This window comes from Gymnoscopelus microlampas (genome assembly GCF_963454915.1).
Source record: "Gymnoscopelus microlampas genome assembly, chromosome: 19".
Classification (NCBI taxonomy): domain Eukaryota; kingdom Metazoa; phylum Chordata; class Actinopteri; order Myctophiformes; family Myctophidae; genus Gymnoscopelus; species Gymnoscopelus microlampas.
In genome coordinates this window covers 15,551,379-15,575,795 of record NC_139956.1, presented here as the reverse complement: position 1 = coordinate 15,575,795, position 24,417 = coordinate 15,551,379, and the positions used below count along the sequence as shown (strand labels likewise).

Here is a 24,417-nt window from a genome sequence, read left to right as displayed (position 1 = left end):
AACCTTGAAAAATGAGTTTTCATGATACCGATAAATAGGAACTTAAAGCATGCCTAGTCTACAGTTAATTCCATTAAAATAAACATGCTATGAAAACGCACGCGGACCACCCACCTGACCACTTAATGGCTGCCGTGTTAAGTGGTCAGATGCGTGGGGCCGCGAACACTTTCAAAATTTCCAAGAGCGCCCTGATCCACAAAAGGTTGTGAACCACTGATTTAGAGGACATTTAGGCCTATATTTGCTGAGCACACGGCTCCGACAAAATGATAAACACACTCAACTCAGAGGAGAAAGGATGAATTCACACAAACTAACAGGCCGTTAATTGTCTTTCTATACACAATGCCCCTGACCTTTTTTCTTTCTTTTGTTTACGGCATTTCTGCTTTATTTCGATAGAGACAGTGAACACAGGCAGAGAGAAAAGGCGGGCGAGAGGGGGGATGACATGCATTAACCCATTGAGACCTGAGGCCGCTTCTAAAAAAAATCTAAATCCTAATGGTTTTTCGGAAAAAAATATAAAAAAATAATTTTCACGATTTTTCAAAAATAGCAGATCTACAAGCTCATAGCGCGGCACTCGGTGCCGCGCTATGAGCTTGTATATCTGCTATTTTTGAATAGCCAAAGACATCTAAAGTGACACAGATGCGTTCCAGGTATCAATGGGTTAAAGAGCCTCGGGTCAGATTCAAAGCCTTATTTATGTGGTATGCACATACCACACACTTTCAAGGTGAGCCACAATGTCTCTGTCATTTTACACATAACTCTGTATACGGTATATGCTTTTTTTGTTTGTATTATGCAGTCGTGTACATCATTTGCATATTTTCCAATCAGTAGTGGTAATTACTTCTAATTCAGTCCTATTGTATATAGGCCTATATCATTCTTGTTTGGATATTACAAGTTGCAGGGTTTGGTATCCATTGTATGTTTTTTTCTTCCCATAACATACAGTATATGTATTAAATTAAAGAAGTTCAGCAGCTGAAGAGGACTTGAGCATGGGGATTATATCGACAATGCAAACGTAACACCAGCCACCATTAAATCACCGGCTTACAGAATTCTGTTTTGGAATTTCAATCAAGAGAGACAATTACATCCACACATCCAGCCACTGGTACTAAACTGCAGGCTAAAAAAAACAATACACATCAGAGAAATATTTACATGCATCGCGACGCGTTGTGAGCTTATAGATCGGCTATTTCCTTGTTTGTGACACGAGGAAGTGTATATATATAGGGCTTAAATTGTTTAAAACCCATCACCTGACAGAAACATTACATTGCATTGCATTACATTACATCATTGCATATACAGTACCCTCTCTCCACTAAAGGTGGGCTTAGTACCTGTTCGCTGTCAACGAATGAGTCAGTGTGTGTGTGTGTGTGTGTGTGTGTGTGTGTGTGTGTGTGTGTGTGTGTGTGCGCGCGCGCGCGCGTGTACGTGTGTGTGTGTGTGTGTGTGTGTGTGTGTGTGTGTGTGTGTGTGTGTGTGTGTGTGTGTGTGTGTGTATGTGTATGTGTGTGTGTGTGTGTGTGTGTGTGTGTACTATACTTGTGAGGACCAAACATCCCTACAAGTATAGTAGGATATGAGAAATAGATGTTGTGAGGACCATTTTCTTGGTCCTCACAAGAGAAATTGTTATTTTATGGTTGAACAAAAAGATTTTTAGAGATCACGTTCACAATTAGAAAAAGATTCAGGTTGGGGTTATAGGTTTAGGATTAGACCTCTAGAGGTTAGGTTTAGAGGTCAGGGTTGTAGATTTCCCCCCTATTTCATACTATAGTTGTGTGGCGATGTCAAACACCGGAAAATAGCCGATCTACAAGTTCACAACGTGTCGCGCTGCGACACGTTGTGAACTTGTAGATCGGCTATTTTCCGGCTTTAGAAGTGCCCCCCAAAAAATCATAAATCAAATGTTAATAAATGAAATGTTGATGTCCTCACAAGTATAGTAATACAAACGTGTGTGTGCGTGTGTGTGTGTGTGTGTGTGTGTGTGTGTGTTGAGCTGAATAGAATGTGAAGGTGAGTCAGCAGGGAGGCACAGGACTGGGAATGAGGTAGATTGATGTGCTCACAGCAAACACCCCCGGAGCCGTCATCAAGTCTCCTCTCCGTGGAGATGCTGCTCTCATTGTGTGTGTGAGGCGTGTGTTATACCTGTCTCCTACAGCACCCTGCACAACTGTATAGTACATCATCACTGTAGATACAAAAAAAAAAAAAAAAAAGTTAAGACCTCTATTAATCCCACCACGGGGAGAATTCAATTCCTAGCTTCGCCCAGCTGATCGCTGCTCAGATGGTCATGAACCGCGTGAGTGCTCGGCGGGGCAGCTGTTAAGGGGTTAAGTGGCTTTGCTCAGGGACACTGGGATCCTGATTACCAGACGAGGCCTCTTTCTACCCCACTAAGTCAGCGGTTCTCTCAAAGTGGGGACCCCCAGGCGTCCTTGGGAGGGGGGGTGGGGGTATCAGGGGGTCCCTAGCAAAGGTATAGTTAATGTAGCATCACAATATTTGTAACCACTTTGTGCATTTATACGTTGGCTATTCAAAAATAGCAGATCTACAAGCTCACAGTGCAACTCTTCGTGCCGCGCTGCGAACTTGTACATCTGCTATTTTTAAAACATTTTGAGAAATATTGAAAATGTTTTGAATAACTTTGAATTGTTTTTAACATAAATCCTCTCTTCTGGGGTCCCTGGCACAAAAAAAAATTCAAATGGTGGTCCGCAGCCAAACATATATCAATTTGGAGGTCCTCTGCACGAAAAAGTTTGAGAAAAGTTTGAGAACACCCCCAAATTACCCTGCAACAACTCCACAGCACTGGCCTGCACCACCTTGCATCATGGAGGCTTGCTAAAAGTGAAAAGCCGCTGAAGATGGTGCCAGCCATTTATACTTCCATAACAAACCCCCAAAAAACACGACACATTCTCAACTGAAAATATGTTTCTTTTATTACCCAGAAACACACACACACACACACACACACACACACACGCACATACATACACTCACATTGTATGCGTGTTCTCACACACACACAGGCACACATGAGCCAACACACGCGCACGCACACACACACAGTTGCCAAGTAGACCGAATGAAGAGGACTGAATTAGCAATGAGGCAAGCAATACAGCATGGGGTTCTTTACCGTCACAGACTGGAGGAATGTTGTGCATTAGCTGGGCCAGCCGCTCGTCTCCAGGCACCACATTACAAAGAACCACAGCGGCCTGATTTGTGCTTAGTCACGGGTCGGTGTCGCGCACACCGAAAACAGCCCGAGCTTGCAGATCGGCTGTTTTCGGAGCTTGCAGATCGGCTGTTTTCGTCCCGCTGGGACGCGTTTTGAGCTTGCAGATCGGCTGTTTTCGGGGTGCGCGACACTGGGCCGTAACCTAAGTAGAAATCCACCCCTTTAATGGGACAGATGTACCGCCGTGGCACTACACATTTACACTTTTACCCGCCGAGAAAATACAGTACATCCTTCCTATTTCTGTTTCGGTGCTCCCAGACGCCCCCAGCCTCTTGAAGTAATAACGATGTGTGTGTGTGTGTGTGTGTGTGTGTGTGTGTGTGTGTGTGTGTGTGTGTGTGTGTGCGTGTACGTGTACGTGCGTGCGTGCGTGCGTGCAGAGCGCTGCTAAAGCACCCTTTGGAATCAGACTGAAGGGAAAATCTCCCAACGTTTCAATAAAACATCGCAGCCAGACGCAAAGACACTTATTCTTTTTTAAGATTAATGGCAGCAAACTTTTTTTCCCCTTCTTTTCTGTTCCATTTCTTTCATTTTATTTCTCAATAATTCATCTGTGAAAAGAGGGAAGGGAGGGACAGACACCACACACACACACACACACACACACACACACACACACACACACACACACACACACACACACAGAGCTTGTTTTGGTATAGCCTGTGGGAAGTTAGTTTTCGGGGGAAGTTTGTCGGACGGTGTCAGTGCAAGGAAACTTTTTACGCCCCGGTGAGCCTTGCCATTTGCTGCCAGTCAAAATTCAATAACCCAACGCTGGATCAGAGCTCTAAATCTACTTTCTCAGCCCCCCCGAGGCCCGTATGCCAGCCAATTTAGTTCTTGGTAGAAGTAAGAAATAGCCCTGTGCCCGGGCGGTGCCTATATCAGCGCTGTCAAGACGGAGAGAGAGAGTTGTAACTGCAGTAATCCAGCAACGCTGCATATTAAAAGTGCAGGAATGGGTGACTCATTGATATCGAGTTTTTTGAGGGAAAAGTGGGTGCTTATCCGGTGAAATCATTGTGCTCATCATTTCGTTACTTCTAAAAGACAATATTCAAAACGTGGTTCTTTTAATGAATAAAACATGATATTAAACCAATGCGTATGGTAGAGTAGAGGTTAATACGATATAACGGGTACGTCTGCGGCGGTTGGAGGTGGTCTCCGTTATCCTTCTATTTAGACATTTATAAGACCCCATGGTGTCGGTACGTCATCCCGTGTGAGGGCCACTCACACTGACAAGACTTCTCCTGGGGGGCCACGCCACGGGCGAGAGACTGAGAGCCCTGTGTGTGTGTGTGTGTGTGTGTGTGCGCGCGCGCGTGCGTGCGTGCGTGTGTGTGTGGGGGGCCCGGGACAAAGATAAAGAGGTAGAGCAAGACCAACGAGTGAAGGTCATTATTTTAACCAATCAGTATGGCAGAGCAGTACCTCTCAAAGTGGGGTCCCGGGGGGGGGGGGGGGGGGGGGGGGGGGTCCCCTGCAAAATGAAAAAATATAGCATCACATTCATTCATTTTAACCACTTTATCCATATGCATTGGCTATTCAAAAATAGCAGATCTACAAGCTTGTACATCTGCTATTTTTGATTTTAGAGAAACATTTTGAGAAAAGTTTGGAGACTTTTGAATGATTTTGAATCATTTTTTACTTCTCTCCTGGGGGGTACAAAACATTTTCAGATGCGGGTCCGCGGCCAAATACATATCAATGTGGGTGTCTTTGTGCCATCGGGAAAAACGCCATCAAACTTACGGACTGTAGCTTTAAAATGATTCCATGTCATGTCAAACCGTAGTACTAAACTATTCTAGTGTCACCATTACGGCGATATTACAACAAACGTCTCTATAAATCGATAATTGTCACTCGGTGTCACCGTGATCATAAGGTGGTCAAGGTGAGGCGGTGTGTGTGAATAACGGACCTGCGCGACCACGCCGCCACCCCCCCCCCCCCCCCCCCGGGCGCAGGCCAGGACCCCCATTGATCGCTGGCGGTATTAAGAGATTAAGAGGTTCCCCTGTCCCCTCTGTGTGGCTGACAGGCGTACTGACTCATTATGGCCATTAGCATTAACCCAGTAAGACCGGGGAACGCATCTGTGTGTCATTTTAAGATTTCTTTGGCTATTCAAAAATGGCAGATCTACAAGCTCATAGTGCCGCGCTACGAGCTTGTAGATCTGCTATTTTTTTTTTTAAATAGTGAAAATTTGTGGGAATCTTTGAATGTATACTGTATATCTCAAAATATGTTGTTCCAGGGACCCCCACAGAAGCAAAGATTTTAGTTAAAAATGTTCGCTTTAAAAAATTGCAGATCCACAAGCTCGTAGCGCGGCACTCAAGCTTGTATATCTGCTATTTTTGAATGGACAAAGTATAAGATAATGGCTAAAGTGGTTAAAATCTAAAATGACACAGATGCGTTCCCGGTCTTAATGGGTTAAGCAGGGCCATCAATAAGCACTGGGCTCAGCGATCAGTCTCTGTGAGACACGGCCCTGGGGACCCCGTCAGGGACCCCTGCCAGCACGACCAGAGGCCAGCCAGGCACCCTTGAGCTGCCCGAACACGCACACACACACATTAGGACTACAAGAATAGATTATTTTCGTAGTGATTAATATATATCGATTACTTTTTCCGAGTAAATTATAAAGACGCGTGGGGTTTTATTTTGATAATTAAAATGTATTACATATCAAAGTAACACAAATTCCAATTGATTTTTTATCGACTTAATGTACTATGTAGTTCGATTAACTGCTGCAAGCACCCCTCACAGAGCTGGTACTGTGTGCACGCATGCACGCACACACACACACACACACACACACACACACACACCTGTCGTGTTGTTTTTCTGATAGGACAGATTCTGCTGGTTAATAGATGCCTTCTTGCCGCTTGCTGTTCAAGTGTTGTCAAGACTCTGTTTGTCAGCAAGTTACTGTTCCTCAGTGCACTTCTTGTTTGCCAGTGTGTTCAGTGTTGACTCGCTCGCCCAGTGCCTACTCTTCCCTCTGTGTGTGTGTGTGTGTGTGTGTGTGTGTGTGTGTGTGTGTGTGTGTGTGTGTGAGGGAGAGAGAGAGAGAAGTGAAACAGACGTAGCATGTGTCCCTTGTCAATGGCACGTCACCCGATGTTAGCATCGCCAGTATCTATGTCAAGTTTGGTAGTGACTTATACAATATTTCCATTTGTTTGTGTGTGTGTGTGTGTGTGTGTGTGTGTGTGTGTGTGTGTGTGTGTGCAGCAGCAGCAGCCTGTATAGTTTCAGTACCGGCGGTGAGTGTGGCACGATGGGGTGTCACGCATGACATGCCGTCCGCGGTGTGATGGTGATATCTTCATGTCATTGTCACGGTGGATGGTACAGCGTCCCCGTAGCCTGCGTACCAACACTGTGTGTGTCTTCTTCTGATTCATTGGGAGGTATAGAACAGTATACAGCGCTATGAGACAGCCGACCGACGGAGAAAACACAAGAACGCAGAGGGGAGGTGTAAGAGAGATGGAGGGCGGCCTACAGCAGTGGTCCTCAAACTTTTTAATTTTTCTTTTAACCCATTGAGACCTGAAGCCGATTCTACATGTCTCCTAAATCTCAACAGTTTTCTGAAAAACGTATGTTTCTATATCAGTGGTGCTCAATCTTTTTCATGTCAAGGACCCCCAAAATTATATGTATTTGGCCGCGGACCCCCATCAAAATATGTTGTTCCAGGGACCCCCAGAAGCAAAGATTTTAGTTAAAAATGTTCGCTTCAAAAATATATATATTCAAAGATTTGCACACATTTTCACGATTTTTCAAAAATAGCAGATCTACAAGCTCATAGCGCGGCACTCGGTGCCACGCTATGAGCTTGTATATCTGCTATTTTTGAATAGCCTAAAGTGTAAAATAATGCTTTTTAGCTCAAATCTAAAAATGACACAGTTCCAGGTCTTAAAGGGTTAAGGACCCGCAGCTTGGTAAGCCTTACGCCAAGGGTTCCCAAACTTTTCAGGCCGCTTGTACGTCGGCTATTCTCACAATGTTTGCCTCTTCCTTACGTAATATTTGACGATTTGGCCAATTTGGTATTAAAAAGGTCTTAAAAGTCATTTAAGGCCCGGATGGTTGGCATAACCGTCTGGGCACCTATAGGCTGATAATCCAGCCTGACAGCGTGTCGCAGGTTCGACTCCCGATCCCGACCACCTTTGCTTCATGTCACCCCACCATCTCTCCCCCCCATTTCCTGTCAGCCTGCTGTAATCTATCAATTAAGTTTAGACCCTCCAGAAAAACGCGGGCAAAAATCCTAGATTATGCGGGCTAAAACTCTTGATTATGCGGGCTAAAATCCTTGATTTTGCGATGAAATATGCGGGGCTTTTTGCAATTTTATGCGGTGATATTGCGGGAAGTTGCGAAATATGCGTCAATATGCGATATATGCGATATGCGGAAAATGCGAAATATGCGATGCGAAGTGCATATTATGCGATGTGCATATTATGCGATGTGCATATTATGCGATGTGCATATTATGCGATGCGATGTGCATATTATGCGATGTGCATATTATGCGATGCGATGTGCATATTATGCGATGTGCATATTATGCGATGTGCATATTATGCGATGCGATGTGCATATTATGCGATGTGCATATTATGCGATGTGCATATTATGCGATGCGATGTGCATATTATGCGATGTGCATATTATGCGATGCGATGCGGGCTTTTTGAAAAAACTTTACCCCCGCGTAATTATGCGCCATTTTGATGATTATGCGGTAAATTCTGCGATCTTGAAAAAAGAAAAAAAGTAATTAAATTGTCACTTTAGAAATGTGCAGATACCCTGTACACACTTATACTGTAAGTTGGTCTGTTTACTGTTGAGCGAGAAAATTAAGCTAATCATCTGGGGACCACCCAACATAATTTAGGGGACCCCCCTGGGGATCCCGATACCCAGTTTGAGAACCATTGCCTTATGCCGCGGACCCCCCAAAACTTTGGGAGTGTACAAATGGAACCAAATGGACCAGTAAGGGTCCATTCGGTTCCATTCGTACTCTCCCAAAGTTATTTCCTTTCGTACACTCTCAAAGTCACAGACAGCAAGAGTCCATTCGGTTCCCAACTATCAATCAGTTATAGCTCCTGGGGACCCCCGTGAACCCACCAAGGACACCCCCGTGGGGGGTAGGGGGGGGGCTCCTCCTCCCTTACAGCTCATCGTGGAGGGCCTCTCCCTCGGCGTGGTCCAGGGCCCCTATCAGCAGCAGGGCCCCGGTGGCGCCGTCCCGGACCAGCACGACGAAGGGGTGGTCCGCGTAGAACGTCTTGAAGGGCTTCTCCACGCTCTCGTCCTCCAGGCCGGCCGCTCCCGGCCCGCCCTCGGGCGCCAGCTCCAGGGAGGCCCAGTGGAGGACCGCCTCCAGGTGGAGCTCGTTGTTGCCCTTATTGTTGCTCTTCTTCTTATTGGCCCCCGACACGCCCGAGAAATCCGCCGTCTTCTGGTCCCAGGCGTCGCTCAGGCCCAGCGCAGACAGCTGCTCCTGTAGAGAGAAAGAGAGAGAGAGAGGACCAGAAAATGTGTTAATCTTCTTCATGTCAAGGACCCCAAAATTGACACTTATTATTAGCCCACGGACCCCCATTTGAAAAGATATGCCAGGGACCCCCCATAAGAGAAGATTATTACGGCTCTAGCGGTGATTCTCAACCATTTTGATTTTAAGGACCCCCAGTTTGACATGCATTAGGCGTAGGGACCCCCATTTAATGACATTTCTATCTCTGGGATCCCAATTTATATCGTAAAATCAATGTTTATTTAACTCTGAGAGTGTACAAATGGAACCAAATGGACCCGTTAGGGCCATTTGTACACTCTCAGAGTTATAGACCCATAAGGGTCCATTTGGTTCCTAACTATCCATCATTTAGCTGGGGACCCCCTGGAACTCCCTCAAGGACCCCTGGGTTCCCCGGACCACCACTTTGAGAACTGTTGAATAACAGTAAAGAGTGACTGTGCAATAACACTCTGTACTTTGCACTATGGCATTACATTACATTACATTACAGTCATTTAGCAGACGCTTTTATCCAAAGCGACTTACAATAAGTGCATTCAACATAGGTAGGGAACGAAACTACTAATCACCAGAGGCATTAAGTGCATTCTCTTCTAAAACAAGCAACCAAGAGTATACCTAGAGCTAAAGTAAAAGCGCAATATATCAGGTACCTACTTTCATAAACAGATGAGACAAAATAGGAAAATCAAATGAGCACGAGCTAAAACAAATAAGTGTATCGAATAAACAAGATCCAATAAAACAATACAACAAGAGTTTGTACAACTAGTTAACAACAAGTAGGCAAGGCGAAGAGGAAGGGTAGTGTGGCACTTTAATTGATTGATATTCTTGCCCTGTTTTTATTGTTCATTGAGGGTTTTAGGTCGTTTTATCATGTGTTCACATGTATGTACCCTAACCAGCATGTAAGTGACAATAAAGTGAATCTGAATCTAAGGAAAAACACCAAATTGTTTTGTTTCTGTCACAGACATACAGACTCAAATCAATCACCTGTCTACCCCCTCCCCCCTCCACCCCCATTCCCAAGTGTCATCCCAGCAAGCACAATAACGTCATGATGACGTTATGATGACGCCCGGTCATCACCCCGGTGACGTTCAGGACTAGGCCAGATCACAGCCCATATGGGGATGATCTTTACGTAATTTACAGGACGTCGTCACCGGGACATCATATGGACATTTGGACAGCAATTTTGGGTGATGAGAATGTGTTTAGATGACGTCCTGGAAGTGATGTTTTTGTGGTCAGGATTAATTTTGGTTGAAATCAGGTGATATTCTGGGCCAGATCTGACTTGTCTTGGTTTGACTTGATCTAGCCCCAATCAAGACGTCACTGATTGGTCCGGGTCCTGACTGTGCTTGCTGGGATGCTTCATTTAAGCTCTGTCATGTGGCGAAAATTGTCTATCAACAAGCTTGTGAGCTTGTAGATCGGCTATTTTCGGCGAGTGACAGCACCGTACGACGGAAGTATTAATCATGGCTTCAAGGAGAGAACACACCCTCCCCCCCGGAGAGTGTTTGTCGACAGGCAGCTGCCAGGACGCCCGTCAATTATACGCAGATAAAAATAAAGTGTAAACAGTGAGTGAGCGACAGCGAGAGAGCGATTTTGAAAATGTCATGAAGCTCCTGACACTGGGAAAGACGTGGGATTGACACGTTTCATCGCAACGCGCACGAGTACATTAACCCTTTAAGAGCGGGAAAGAATCTGAGACATTTTTAGATTTCTTTGGCTATTCAAAAATAGCAGATCTACAAGCTCGTAGCGCGGCACCGAGTGCCGCGCCACGAACTTGTAGATCTGCTATTTTTGAAAAATCGTGAAAATCTTTGTGCAAATCTTTGAATATATATATATATATATTTTTGTTTTAAGCAAACATTTGTAACTCAAATCTTTGCTTCTTGGGGATTCTACAAAAGTCTTCTAAATATCTAACAGTTAAAAAAAAAACATGCTGCTATAATATCAGTGGTTCTCAAACTTTTTCATGTCAAGGACCACCCAAAATTATATGTATTTGGCCGTGGACCCCCATCTCAAAATATGTTGCTCCTCCAGGGACCCCCCAGAAGTTGTAATAGAGTTAAAAATGTTCGCTTAAAAAAAATTACATATTCAAAGATTTGCACAAAATGTTCACGATTTTTCAAAAATAGCAGATCTACAAGCTCGTAGCGCGGCACTCGGTGCCGCGCTACGAGCTTGTAGATCTGCTATTTTTGAATAGCCAAAGAAATCTTAAAAATGACACAGATGCGTTCCCGGTCTTAAAGGGTTAACATAAAAATAAACACAGCCCCTACTAGGACAAACAGTCAATCAATAACTTCTCAAAAAAGGACTATTTCTCTGTGATGTGTATTTACTTCGTGGCCCAAATGTGTCTCGGCGAGGAAGAGGAGGAGGAGGAGGAGGAAGGGCTTGACGGCGGCTTGCCCTTGTTTGTGCGCCGGCGGAACAAAGCGATGCAAACAGGAAGCAGAAAATGAATAATTTAAAGAGCGACGCCACTGCGACCTCAGCGCCTCCGTGGTTTCGCCTCCGATATGAATTCCGCAGAAAGACGTTGCGGTTGACAGGTACTTTATCCTGTGTGAGGGCCACTCACAGTGACAGGCTTCTCCAGGGGCCACAGGTGAGCGATTGAGAGCCCGCCGTGTGTGTGTGTGTGTGTGTGTGTGTGTGTGTGTGTGTGTGTGTGTGTGTGTGTGTGCGTGTGTGTGTGTGCGTGCGTGCAGGAACACCGGGGCCGAGGATAAAGAGGCAGGGCAAGACAAATGATCGAAAGGTCTTGTTTTCCCTCGCAATTTCTTCTCGCCCTTTTTTGATTAGCTGTAGGTTCAGCCGCCGCTTGTAATTATAGAGTTTATCCCTGAAGCGGGCGACGACGCATCTTGAAGAACTTCTAAAGGGGTTTGACACGGCCTGCCATCGCCGAGGATCATGGCCGAGTCGTGCTTTGATTTTTAAAAGTATTAGCTGGCGCTTGGTTGTGTAAAACACTGGTTATCAAAGTGGATTTAACCACTTTAAAGGGGAATACCACTCATTTTCAACATTGAGCTATGTCTTTAATACAGTGGTTCTCAAAGTAGATTTCAGGGACTCTCTGGGTTCCTATAGGGGGGTCTAAATTGACCCTTACAAGTATGTAACTCTGACAGTGTACAAATGGAACCAAATGGACCCTAACGGGTCCATTTGGTTCCATGTGTACACTGTCAGAGTTAAGGGGAGACCTTGAAATGTAAAAGTTTGAGAACCATTGCTTTAATACACCTTAGAGGTGTTGTGTGGAAATAAGAAAAAAGTCCCCCCCCTTCTATGTTGCCTAGAACTGGATAATTGATTGAGGTCATGTGATCAGTGACATACGCAGGGTGTACTTTTGGCTGAGGGGGCTGAGGGGTGTATTAAAGACATAGTTCAATGTTGAAAATGAGTGGTATTCCCCTTTAACCCTATTTTTATGCTACGGATATGCAAAAATAGCAAATCTACATGCCAATCTGTGCGCTTGTAGATCTGCTATTTCTGAAAACACTTCAAAACACAGCCAAATACTGTACATATAATATATATATGTATATATTTTTTTTTACTCTTGAAAATGTTTGATAAGCACTGAGGGAATGCCACATTCGTATAGCTCATGGGGCGGGGGGAACTAGGGATGGTAGGTAATCGTTATTATCGAAAACGTAACTTTATATAAGTCATCTCCGTCGGTAGGTCAGTAACTCAGTACAGTATGTCCTGATAACACACAATGAATGGTCTGATAAATGGCGGGTAGGTCACTACGTCGCCATATACTTCGCCCATTCAACGATCTGATTCAAACGTGATAATGTCCCATTCAATGCATCGATAGCATTCGAAATCAGGTGGTAGGACCAGAACTGGATGTGAGCCCACATGAGGGGGAGTTAATAGACTGGATCATGTCAGCTTTGAGTCAGACCCTGACCCCACACACATGAAATAAGCATCAGAGAGAGAGAGAGATAATGTACAATCTGAAGGCATCATCTCATCATCATCACACCATCACGCACACGGACTCGACACGCGTCGTCGCCCTCCTCCTCCTCCTGCTCTAATGCACTTCTATTGTCCTCATCCATTATTTCCTCCACTCCTCCTCTACTCCCAACACTTCATCACTGTCTTCCTCCGCTGCTCCGCCACCTCGCCGCGCCCAGCCCCATCCCTCATCGCCACACGGCACGCACGCACTGCCTCTCAGTTCTGTTCTATTCCATCCTGGAAAGTATATAAACTTAACCCATTGAGACCTGAAGCCGATTCTACATGTCTCCTAAATCTCAACAGTATTCTGAAAAACGTATGTTTCTATATCAGTGGTTCTCAATCTTTTTCATGTCAAGGACCCCCAAAATTATATGTATTTGGCCGCGGACGCCGGACCCCCATCAAAATATTTTGTTCCAGGAACTACCAGAAGCAAAGATTTGAGTTAAAAATGTTCGCTTTAAAAATATATATATTCAAAGATTTGCACACATTTTCACGATTTTTCAAAAATAGCAGATCTACAAGCTCGTAGCGCGGCACTCGGTGCCGCTATGAGCTTGTATATCTGCTATTTTTGAATAGCCCAAAGTGTAAAATAATGCTTTTTAGCTCAAATCTAAAAATGACACAATTCCAGGTCTTAATGGGTTAAGTACATTTACTCAAGTGCTGTACTTAAGTATTTGGATGCCAATACATTTTGAACACAGGATTTTTACCTAGTAACGGAGTGTTTTCATATTGTGGTATTGTGCTACTTTTACTCAAGTGAAAGTACTCAAGTAAAAGTGGTGCTAGAACTTAACCCTTTAACTCATTTAATGCCATGCTCATTTTTGAATTTTGGCCACCATTCAAATTCATTGTAAAAAAAAAAGTGCTTAGGAAGCGAGATACAGCCTTTTTAAGTTATAGGTTAAACAAGGAGTGGATGGAGCAGCAAATCTTCAAATCATCATATCTTGGGTTCTGAACATGTTTTTCATGACGCCTTTTGGCGCTCAGGGCGTCAGGCCACATGACCTCTTTGACGTCTTTTGGCACTCAATGAGTTAAGACCGGGAACGCATCTGTGTTATTTTCTTTTGGATTGCTTTGGGCTATTCAAAAACAGAAGATAATACAAGCTCTTAGCTTGTAGATCTGCTATTTTTTTGAAAAAATCGTGAAAGATCGTGGACAAACTTTTTCTTTTTTTTTAAATAATTTTTATCCCGCGATTTTTGTAACCCATTTTTTTCACCCGGTGCCAATTTCCTAAGTGATCCTGGGCACTACACCAGCCCTACACCAGCGCTACACCAGTCCCCCACAGCCAGGGAGGCCAGGGCCGAGCTCATGCTTCCTTCATTGCATGAGAGCCAACTGACCTTCTTGTCACCTGACAGGGGGGAGTTTCCCTGGTTGGACGTAGCGCGTGGAAGGAACACGTTATTCCAACCAGTTCCTTTCCCCTCCATCAGGCGCCCCGGCTGTCATGGGGGAGGCGGTATAGCGACCAGGATTACTACATGTTTTTGTGAGGGTATTAACTACCAAACAAACTTTTTCACGTCAAGGACCACCCAAAATGTATTTGACCGTGGACCCCCCCCATCTCAAAACGTTTTGTTCCAGAGACACCCAGAAGTTGTAACAGAGTTAAAAATGTTCGCTTTAAAACAAATATATATTCAAAGATTTGCACAATTTAAAAAAAAAAATAGCCCAAAGAAATCTTAAAAAAGGACACACAGATGCGTTCCCGGTCATGAAGGGTTAATACTGTAAGTGGTACCTCTTCCACAACAACTGCATCCTCTGCCCCGCCAGCTCTCCGCCAAACCCCCAATCCCTCACCCGCTGTACCTGCACACCTCTCTACTCTATCCTCTCCTCCGTCGCTCTCTCTCTCTCTCTCTCTCGCCTCCCGTTCCTTTAAGTTCTCCCCGCCTCATCCTTCTCTCGCTCCGACACCCCCCACCCCCCACCCCCACCCCCTTGGAGGTAGATACATCATACCACCGAAGCCCCCTCTATCTCCATCGGCGATCATTTCAAGGTTTTTCACTTCTTATCTAACCGGAGGAGGAAACCTGAAATAGATTTCGCCGCCCGGTGAATTCCTCAAATCTCGGAAGACAAATGTGTCCGAGGAGGAAAGCAGCCACCCCGCTCACTCTCTCTCTCTCTCGCTCTCTCTGTCTTTCTCTGTCTCTCTCTCTCTCTCCGTTTCTGTCTCTCACACACACACACACACACACACACACACACACACACACACACACACACACACACACACACACACACACACACACACACACACACACACACACACACACACACACACACACACACACCTTCTCCAGTAGACACAAAGCCTATGGCTTTGTCCATCACACCCCAATTTAAGCTCCGTAAAGCGACACGTTGTGAACTTGTAGATCGGCTATTTCCGGCGCGCGCGCGACTCCCGTCGTACGGCGTATTAGTATAAAATCGGGGCTTAAGCTGCACATTAGCCGAGAGCTAACATGGAATCCAGCGCCGCGCCGCGGAAATCCTGTCACAGCAGCCATTACAGTCACATAGTAACATCTAGCGGTCGTCGGGCGGCGCACTATAGCTGCTGAACTAGTTTATAAATAGAATTGAACCAAGTTCCTCCCTGACCTAACCTCCCTCTGTGCCCGTGCCTCCCTCCGTCGTCCACAAGGCTCACTCGGCTACTTGACGTGAGGGAGGGAAGGGGTGGTAAAAAGGAAGGGGGGGAGAGCTCTGGGTTAATTTTTCTAAACAATTGAGTGTTTAACCCATTAAGACCGGGAACGCATCTGTGTCATTTTAAGATTTCTATTAAAAAAATAGCAGATCTACAAGCTCATAGCGCGGCACCGAGTGCCGCGCTACGAGCTTGTAGATCTGCTATTTTTTTGAAAATTAAAAAAAAATGTGTGAACATTTTGGAATATATATTTCTTAAAGCCAACATTTTTTACTCAAATCTGAAATCTTTGCTTCTGGGAGATTGTGCAAATGTCTTCTAAATCCTAACAGTTTTTTGAAAAAAAACTTATTTTGCTATAATATCAGTGGTTCTCAAACTCTTTTCATGTCAAGGACCCCTGAAATTATATGTATTTGGCCGAGGACCCCCATCTCAAAATATGTTGTTCCAGGGACCCCCCAGAAGCAAATATTTGAGTTAAAAATGTATATATATATATACAAAGATTTGCACCCATTTTCACGATTATTTTCCAAAAATAGCAGATCTACAAGCTCATAGCGCGGCACTCGGTTCAAATCTAAAAATGACACAGATCCTTTCCCGGTCTTAATGGGTTAAAAATGTAGGACCCCCCCATCGTGCTACAGAGGTCATGTTACAGTACAGTATAGGGAGCAGCTTGGCGGCCCCCCATGCGGGCAAAGCGAAGGCTGGGGGGGAGGGGGCATCGTGGCTATACTGATGTGACGGGGACACATAAAGGCCTCCCGGAGGGAGGTGGTCTTTTGGCTGGCCTTTATCTCTCACCGTCTCCCTCCCTCCCTCCTCTCCTCCGTGTAGCGCTGCATGAATCTCAGATGCTACACAACGCTGCTGGGTGCGGACTGCTGATAGCCCTGCATCGATCAGCCATTTGTCTGCCGGCGTAGTGAGCGCTACAGGCTACTGCTGTCAAGCTGGCGGAGACAGAGAGAGAGAGAGAGAGAGAGAGTACAGTGGACTTACCATGTAACATGGCAACAAGTCTCTGGTGTGCGGCGCTCCATATTGCATTTAATTAGTCTGATGATTGAAGCGGGGCTTGAGTAGCTTGTTGGATGTGCGGGGGGCTGGATGATGGGGGTTAACCCGTTTAGACCGGGAACGCATCATCCCTGTCGTTTTTAGATTTCTTTGGGCTATTCAAAAATAGCAGAGCTACAAGCTCGTAGCGCGGCACTCGGTGCCGCGCTACGAGCTTGTAGATCTGCTATTTTTGAAAAATCTTGAACATTTGTGCAAATCTTTGAATATATATATATTTTTTAAGCGAACATTTTTAACTCAAATCTTTTCCTCTGGGGGGTCCCTGGAACAGAAATATTTTGAGATGGGGGTCCGTGGCCAAATTTTGAGAACCACTGATTATAGCAACATAAGTTTTTTTTTCCTAAAACTGTTTTTAGAAGGATTTAGAAGACATTTGTAGAATCCCCCCAGAGGCAAAGATTTGAGTTACAAATGTTCGCTTAAAAATGTATATATTCAAAGATTTGCATCAATTTTCTAAGTTTTTCAAAAATAGCAAATCTACAAGCTCATAGCGCGGCACTCGGTGCCGCGCTATGAGCTTGTAGATCTGCTATTTTTTGAATAGCCCAAAGAAATCAAAAAATGACACACAGATGCTTTCCCGGTCTTAAGGGGTTAAAAGGGGAGATGGCTCTGGAGAGTCGGGAAATGTTTCATCCGGCGGCGGCTGCGGGGCTGCGGTGGTGGGGCGTCTTTTTTTTAAAGGGAGAGCGCGTCTTTCTGTCGCCGCTGTGTGGGGTCGAGCGAGAACGGACGACGGGTTGGTATGAGAGTGCAATGCGGAGACAGCATCGCGGACATCGCGATCGCCTCGTCTCGTCTCGCTGCCCGTAACACGGCCATCTGGACAGAAACCTCCTATCTCCATATTCTAACTGTTTGGTAAATGAACGCCCTATACTTGATCATACTACAGCGTCACACACTCTTGAATTTGAATCCTGAAAAGTAACAGTTTTGGACATAATTATGAGGTTTCCACCTGACTATATATTCTGAGACTATATATTTTGCTCTGCTCATACTTCTGATATTTCCTTGTTTTATTTTTTTATCTCTGTTTCTTTTCCCCTTTTTCTTATGAACTTCAAATGTTAGGGGGCTTGTTTTCCCCACACATCTCCACACCTGTAAACCTGTGAAGGTGAAGTCAGAAGTTGATGTACGAGCCTCAGTCGGCTGAAGACAAGGGAATGAATAAGTGAACACATAGTCGTCTGGTTCCTGTGCCCTTTTAGCTCTTCCAACAACCTCCCCCCTGTAGTATTATATCGTTGCTGTCGGGGCAAGAAACCTTGTATCTCGGGTCGCCGATAGCCTAGTGGTTAAGGCGCCTGACAGTGAGTCGCGGGTTCGATTCCCGAGCCCGGTGGCCTTGGCTGCGTGTCACTCCCCATCTCTCTCTCTCGCCCCGTTTCCTGTCCTATCTTCACTGTACTATCCATAATAAAAGGTAGAAAAGCCCCAAACATATATATATATTAAAAAAAAGAAACCTTGAGTCTCCATATTTCAACTTTTTATGTTTTTTTCATGAATTGATTCCCTGCTTCATCATACAAGCACAAAATGTGCGAAAATATCCGATCTAGATACATTTGTTATTTTCACCTTTTTTTATATAATAATAAAGAAAGGAATGTTTGGGACTTACTGTACAAGGTTTTCACCCGACAGTAACAATAGTTGTCCTTATAAGCCCTCTCTCTCTGTGTGTCTATGTGTGATCCATCAGGGTGTCCCACCGGATCGACAACACCACGGTAACATGACTCATGAGAAACCCATAGAGTGAAGGAACGTGTGTAAAAGGCTAAGTGTCGCACGAGCCACAGGCAACGTCTGCCTTTTCCTGTTTGACCGCTCACCCTTGACCCTCGCTGGGACCCAAGCACGCACCGCTTTCAGGCTGCCAAGCAGTAGTGGACGATTACAAAGTACATTTACTCGAGTACTGTACCTAATAAAGTATTTTCAAAAGCATATACTTTTGAATACTTAAAAAGGTAGGGTACTTGATACAGTATAAAGGAAAAAGCACTATATTGTGATAGTAAGAGTGTTTGTTCAGTAACAGGAGTCTCCCTATGTCTCCAGCTCTTTAAAAAACAAATGTTTTAAACCCTTTTTCACCCGGTGCCAATTTTCTAAGTGATCCTGGGCACTACACTCTCCCCACCAGCCTAGGGAGCCCAGGGCCGTCATGGGGGAGGCGGTATATAGACCAGGATTACTACATGTTTTTGTGAGGGTATTAACTACCCTAAGAGACACGGGGAGAACATGCAAGCTCCACACAGAGTAGGCGCTTTCGCCAATCCCACCTAGGGTATGGGCGCTGATGACGCGGAGGAGAAGACACGCCCCCAATCGAACCCAGGACCTTCTAGCTGTGAGGCGACAGCGCTACCGACTGCGCCGCCGCGCCCCACCAAATGCACTTGTTTATCATGTGCCCTGTGTGAATTCTCTCCTGATTGGATCAAATTGGTTTCCCCGAGTACTTTGTCCACCACTGTCGCCAACCCATCTGTGTACCTTTTCATTCACGCTTTCAGAAAGAAAGCGTCTCTCTCTGATGCAGGCAGGGTGGAGCAGCGCACCTGTACCGGCTTCAAAGCCTCTTCATTCACTATAGCTCATCGACAATACTCCCTCTAGCGATCTCATTGACGCGGCTAGCGTGCTTCTAGCTCCGTCTACAGCTTTATGTACATCCCATGCCATCACACGCACCGCTTTCATCCCCGCAAGGCCGTTGTTTTACCACATTTACATGCGAAAACGGCCTCCACATCTTTATTGAGATATCAAAGCATGCAGCAGTGAAACGCTTTATTTTAAATGTGATTAATTCATACGGTACAAGGCTGTGGTACCAATGTTAAAGACAGCTCTCCCCCGACACACACTGTATACTGGGGAGGGAGAGTGTGTGTGCTCTCGTAAATATTTGATGACCTTTTCGACCTCATTAGCCGTGATTGAGTGAGTTCTCCCGCGCGCGCTCGTATGTCTTAGTCACCGGCTGGACATCCAGCCAGACTGCAGCGCTCAGGCCAATGCCATTACCGAGCGCGCGCGCGTGTGCGTGTGTGTCCGGCTTGGCCAGTGCTGGATCAGGGAGGGAGGGAGAGAGAGAGAGAGAGAGAGAGGGAGAGAGAGAGAGCAATGAGGGTATTTTAGCCAGTGACCTACAGGCCAAGATCGTTAAGTCTCTCTGTCTCTCGCTCTCTCTCTCTCTCTGGCCACAGACCCCCCCCCCCCCCCCCCCCCAACACAGTCTGCCCTTCACCAGAGGGGAAAGAGAGAGAAAGACAGAAAGAAAGAGAGAACTCTACCGCTATTTATAGTTTCCCTGTGATGCTTTTCCACTTCGTCCCCTGAGCGATCGAACCCCCCCCTCCCCCCCACCCCCCCCACACACACACACACACACACACACACACACACACACACACACACACACACACACACACACACACACACACACACACACACACACACACACACACACACACACACACACACACACACACACACACACACCTCTCCCTCCCTCGCCCGCTGAATGTCACTCCTATTTAGGTCAGCAGAGCCATGGCGCGGCCATTGAGCGATGGCGCACTGGAGCACATGTGAGGAGGAACCAGATGTCTGAGACTGATGCCTGATTTATATACTGTGTCGCACGTCGAAAAATAGCCAATGTACAAGCTCTCGATGCGTTGCGCTGTGCCGCGTCGTGAGCTTGTAGATCGGCTATTTTCGATGTACGACAACCTGCGTACGACCAAGTATAAATCAGGTCTGATGAGCAGAGAGAGGGAGGAGGGATAGACTCAGTAAACGTACGTGCATGCAAAACCGTACATGCATGCACGACCAAATCGCCAAAGAAAAACATTGGAATTTGTACATTTCTGCCGAATACCAGTGGTGGAAAAAGTACTCAAATGTTTTACTTAAGTAAAAGTATCAATACTGCAATATAGAAATACTTTGTTACAAGTAAAAGTTCGGAATTCTAAAGTTACTTGAGTAAAAGTACAAAAGTATTGGCATCAAAATGTATTTAAGTACCAAAAGTAAAAGTACTCATTATGCAGAATGTCCCATTTCAAGTTTTCAAATGTATAACATCTTTTGAAAATAGCCAATCTACAAGCTCACAATATCGCGACACATTGTGAGTTTGTAGATCGGCTATTTTCAAATGGCTGAAATGTATATACTGTAGGGCTTAAGTGGTAAATATATATTTTGTAATAATAAACAAAATCTACAAAGTAACTAGTAACTAAAGTTTTCAAATAAATGCAGTGGAGAAAATGTACAATATTTGGATCCGAGATGTAGTGGAGTAGAAGTAAAAGTATTGGAAATTGGAAATACTCAAGTAAAGTACAAATACCTCAAAATTGTACTTAAGTACAGTACTTAAGTATTATGTACTTCGTTACTTTTCACCACTGCAGAATACGCTACATCTCAGTGTTTCAAGGGAGCACGGTGCTAGCAGAGCCTAAAGTGCCCGTGCCGAGCTGTGCGATGGCCATGCTGATGACTCAGCGGCATTCGAGTCGCAAACCAACATGGTAGGAACTGGGAATCAATTGTAATCTAAACCAGGGGTCTTCAACAGGAGGTCCGGGACACCTAGGGGTCTTCAGAGTTACTACAGGGGGGCCGCCAAATCTTTGTGTGATAGTATAATTATTTTTTTACATTAACTACTTGAACCCTAGCATCCCTTTTCTGAGGAGACCTTTAGCCAAAAATTGCAGATCTACAAGCTCACAATGCCTCACGCCGCAAGGCGTTGTAAGCTTGTAGATCGCCTATTTTCGGCAAAGAGGTTTGGTGTAGAGGGAAAAAAAGAGCAGCAAGTACAGAGCCAAAGGTCAAGTTTAATAAGTATTGAGGGTCAATACTTCGTAATATAGTGGTTAACTGTCTGTAGATACACATTAACATGAATCCAACACTGATGACAGACAGTGCTGTCTAACAAATCTATGAAGCTACTGAAATCTATGAAAAAGTTTAATCTGCAACACAATTTGTAGAAGGGGGGTCCCTGCTCTCTCTCAGCTAAGGGGTCCTTGGCCTGAAAAACCGCTGATCTAAACGGCACATAGTATTTCACATAGAATGTATTATTATTGAGTTGAAGTGGTCTGCATCTGGAAATGCTGACATGCAACACATTTGGGGTTCAGAAACATCAACATCCAATGTATATATATCTGTGGTTTTGCAGAAACGTAGAATGCAAACTTTTTAGTCTGGCGATGAAGTTGTTTTCTGTTGGCGCGCGCACGTGTCCGTCTGTACGACACGTGTTATAGAAGTACAGATTTGTACAGTACACCCCCGCCCTGCCCTGTGCACGTGCATGTACGTCTGCTGTTAAGATGACAACCAGCGAGACTGACAGACAGACACGCGGCCCCCCCTTTGTAATGCATCCCGAACTCCAAGGCCGCCATCCATGTCAGACGGCCCTGACAGACGGAGGGGTAAACAGTCTTAACGCGTCGTGATGAGCAATTATTTGCCCCGAGCCAATTTGGAGAAACGATGGTCGGGGAGGGCAAGGCGGGCCGTCGCAGAGACAGAGGGAACATGAGCATCAGCTTGTTCTCGTTCGTGGGGCCTTTCCTTCTGTAATGATTTCCTCGAATGCACCGCATCCTCGTGAGCGGGCAAGGCGAGACAAAGAACCGTCGAAGGCGGTCGTAGCCGAGCAGCCTGATCTCACAGAATTTAGTATACATTGCACGGATCCAGTGCACGTCATTCCGTGCATAGTCGCCTATAGAAACCCCGAAAATCCGTGCATATGTACGGCGAGTCCCACGGTGGGCGTAACCAGTTGCAACCCGGAAAAACCCGGAAGCAGAGCAGTCCCTACAACAAAAAATTAGATATTCTGTGCCTACCCGTTGCAACGTTCGGGACGGCAACTCTCTCACTTTAGCTCGCTCGGTGGTCCCTTACGTGGCTCCAGTTCCCTTGCGCCTCCGAAAGGGTTTAGTCACAATGGCGGAGATGCGAGGCGGCTACGATTTTCGGGTTTTCCAGTTGTCTATGCACGGAATGACCACTCCGTGCAATGTATACTAAGTCGTGTGAGATCGGGTTGAGCCGAGTGGGTATAGAGAGGCCATCTGGTAATCAGAAGGTCACCGGTTCGATCCCCTCTCGGCCCGGCCCGTGTCGAAGTGTCCCTGAGCAAGCCCTCTGCTGGGTGAATACAGTAAAGTTATTTTCCCCCCTTGGGGATGACACAATTCTTTCATTATTTATTTTAACAACTTCAACCCTATATGCTTCATTGACCGGAGTCCCCCAGGGTTCCATGCTTTCCCCCCCTCTACGCAAAACGTTCGCCTATAACGACATGCCCAGAAGTGGGACTCCGCCAGGGGTTCGTTCGTGGTGGTTAAGAAAACAGCGGTATAGCTTAGCCATAATTAGGTCGTATAACACGGGTAGTATTAGCTATTTGCAACAGTAAAAGCGGTTTCTGTGGCTTACAATCCCCCCCCAGCAACAGAAAAGAGGGTTTTCAATACGTACTTGGCTCCCTTTCTGAAAGCAAAGTCACGGCCGTGTCAAAAAGAGATGCTTCAAGCTTTAATACTAGATTACAGCCTGCGTCCCCCAGTGTGTCCCTTTACGATGTTCATGTCGAAAGCTTGCTCTTCGGGGCACGGCCGCAGCAACAAAAACATGGCAGCATGAGTCTGCAGAGATGTTTGTTAAACTAGTGGGAGGGCAGAGTGCATTTCATCAGCCCTCATGATGAGCTTTTACAATGTACATCTAATGAGGACATGATAATAGGTTCCAGTCAGCTGTACTGTTCTCCTCTCCTCTCCTCTCCGCTCCAAGGGAAATGGTTTTGCACTGCCTAAGCTCGCCCTGCTTCAAATCGTTGTTGTCGGGCAGAAACCTTGTATCTCCATAATTCAACTTTTCATGTTTTTCTTTTCATAATATTGAAAATGTTAGATCCACAGCACGTTGCATAAAGCGACACATTGTGAGCTTGTAGCTGTGATATATACGTTTGCTATTTTTGAAACATTTTGAAGGTGAAAGTGAAAGTGTTGTGTGTCTGTGGGTTTTATATACTGTATACCATACAGGGGCAACTGGCGGCCCCCCACCTTCACTTAATGTGGCCCGCAGGTTAATATCAGAATACTGCTATATTATTGATTTCAGCTGTTACAGTTCCAAACATGCAAACATGACCCGCTTTAATTACTTCAGGTCTATATTAGTAGCTTAATGACAAGCATTAAAATTCTATTGTCTTTTTTACGTCCAATGTATTTGTATTTAAGTCCATAAAGTTAACATAAGTATAGTTAAATGCATTTGACATTAAATAAAAATGCTACTTTTCAGGATTCCAATGAAAAAAAAATCATGATTCCCATTCAAAAATAGCAAAAATAGCAGATCTACAAGCTAAAAAATGCGTTGTACTGCGACACGTTTTGAGCTTGTAGATCGGCTACTACTAATGGCGAAGTACGGCATTAATTTACGAAAAAAGTGTGGCCCTCTGGAGTGAGTGTGGAAATATAGTGGCCCACGCCTGCTGTATACTGTATACTG

General features: G+C 45.3%; 1 protein-coding gene across 1 annotated transcript in view; it reads right to left on the bottom strand.

Annotated features, from left to right (window-relative positions):
* Window positions 1-5,732: 5,732 nt before the first annotated feature.
* serpinh2 (serine (or cysteine) peptidase inhibitor, clade H, member 2) overlaps window positions 5,733-24,417 on the bottom strand; it is a 41,945-nt gene continuing 23,260 nt past the window's right edge. Inside the window, exons 5-6 of the mRNA XM_084043564.1 lie at window positions 8,522-8,897; window positions 5,733-6,791 (exon numbers count right to left, since the gene is read on the bottom strand). Coding sequence (XP_083899690.1) covers window positions 8,565-8,897 — 333 coding nt within the window. The 3' untranslated portion in view covers window positions 5,733-6,791; window positions 8,522-8,564. The remainder of the gene's footprint in view (window positions 6,792-8,521; window positions 8,898-24,417) is intronic.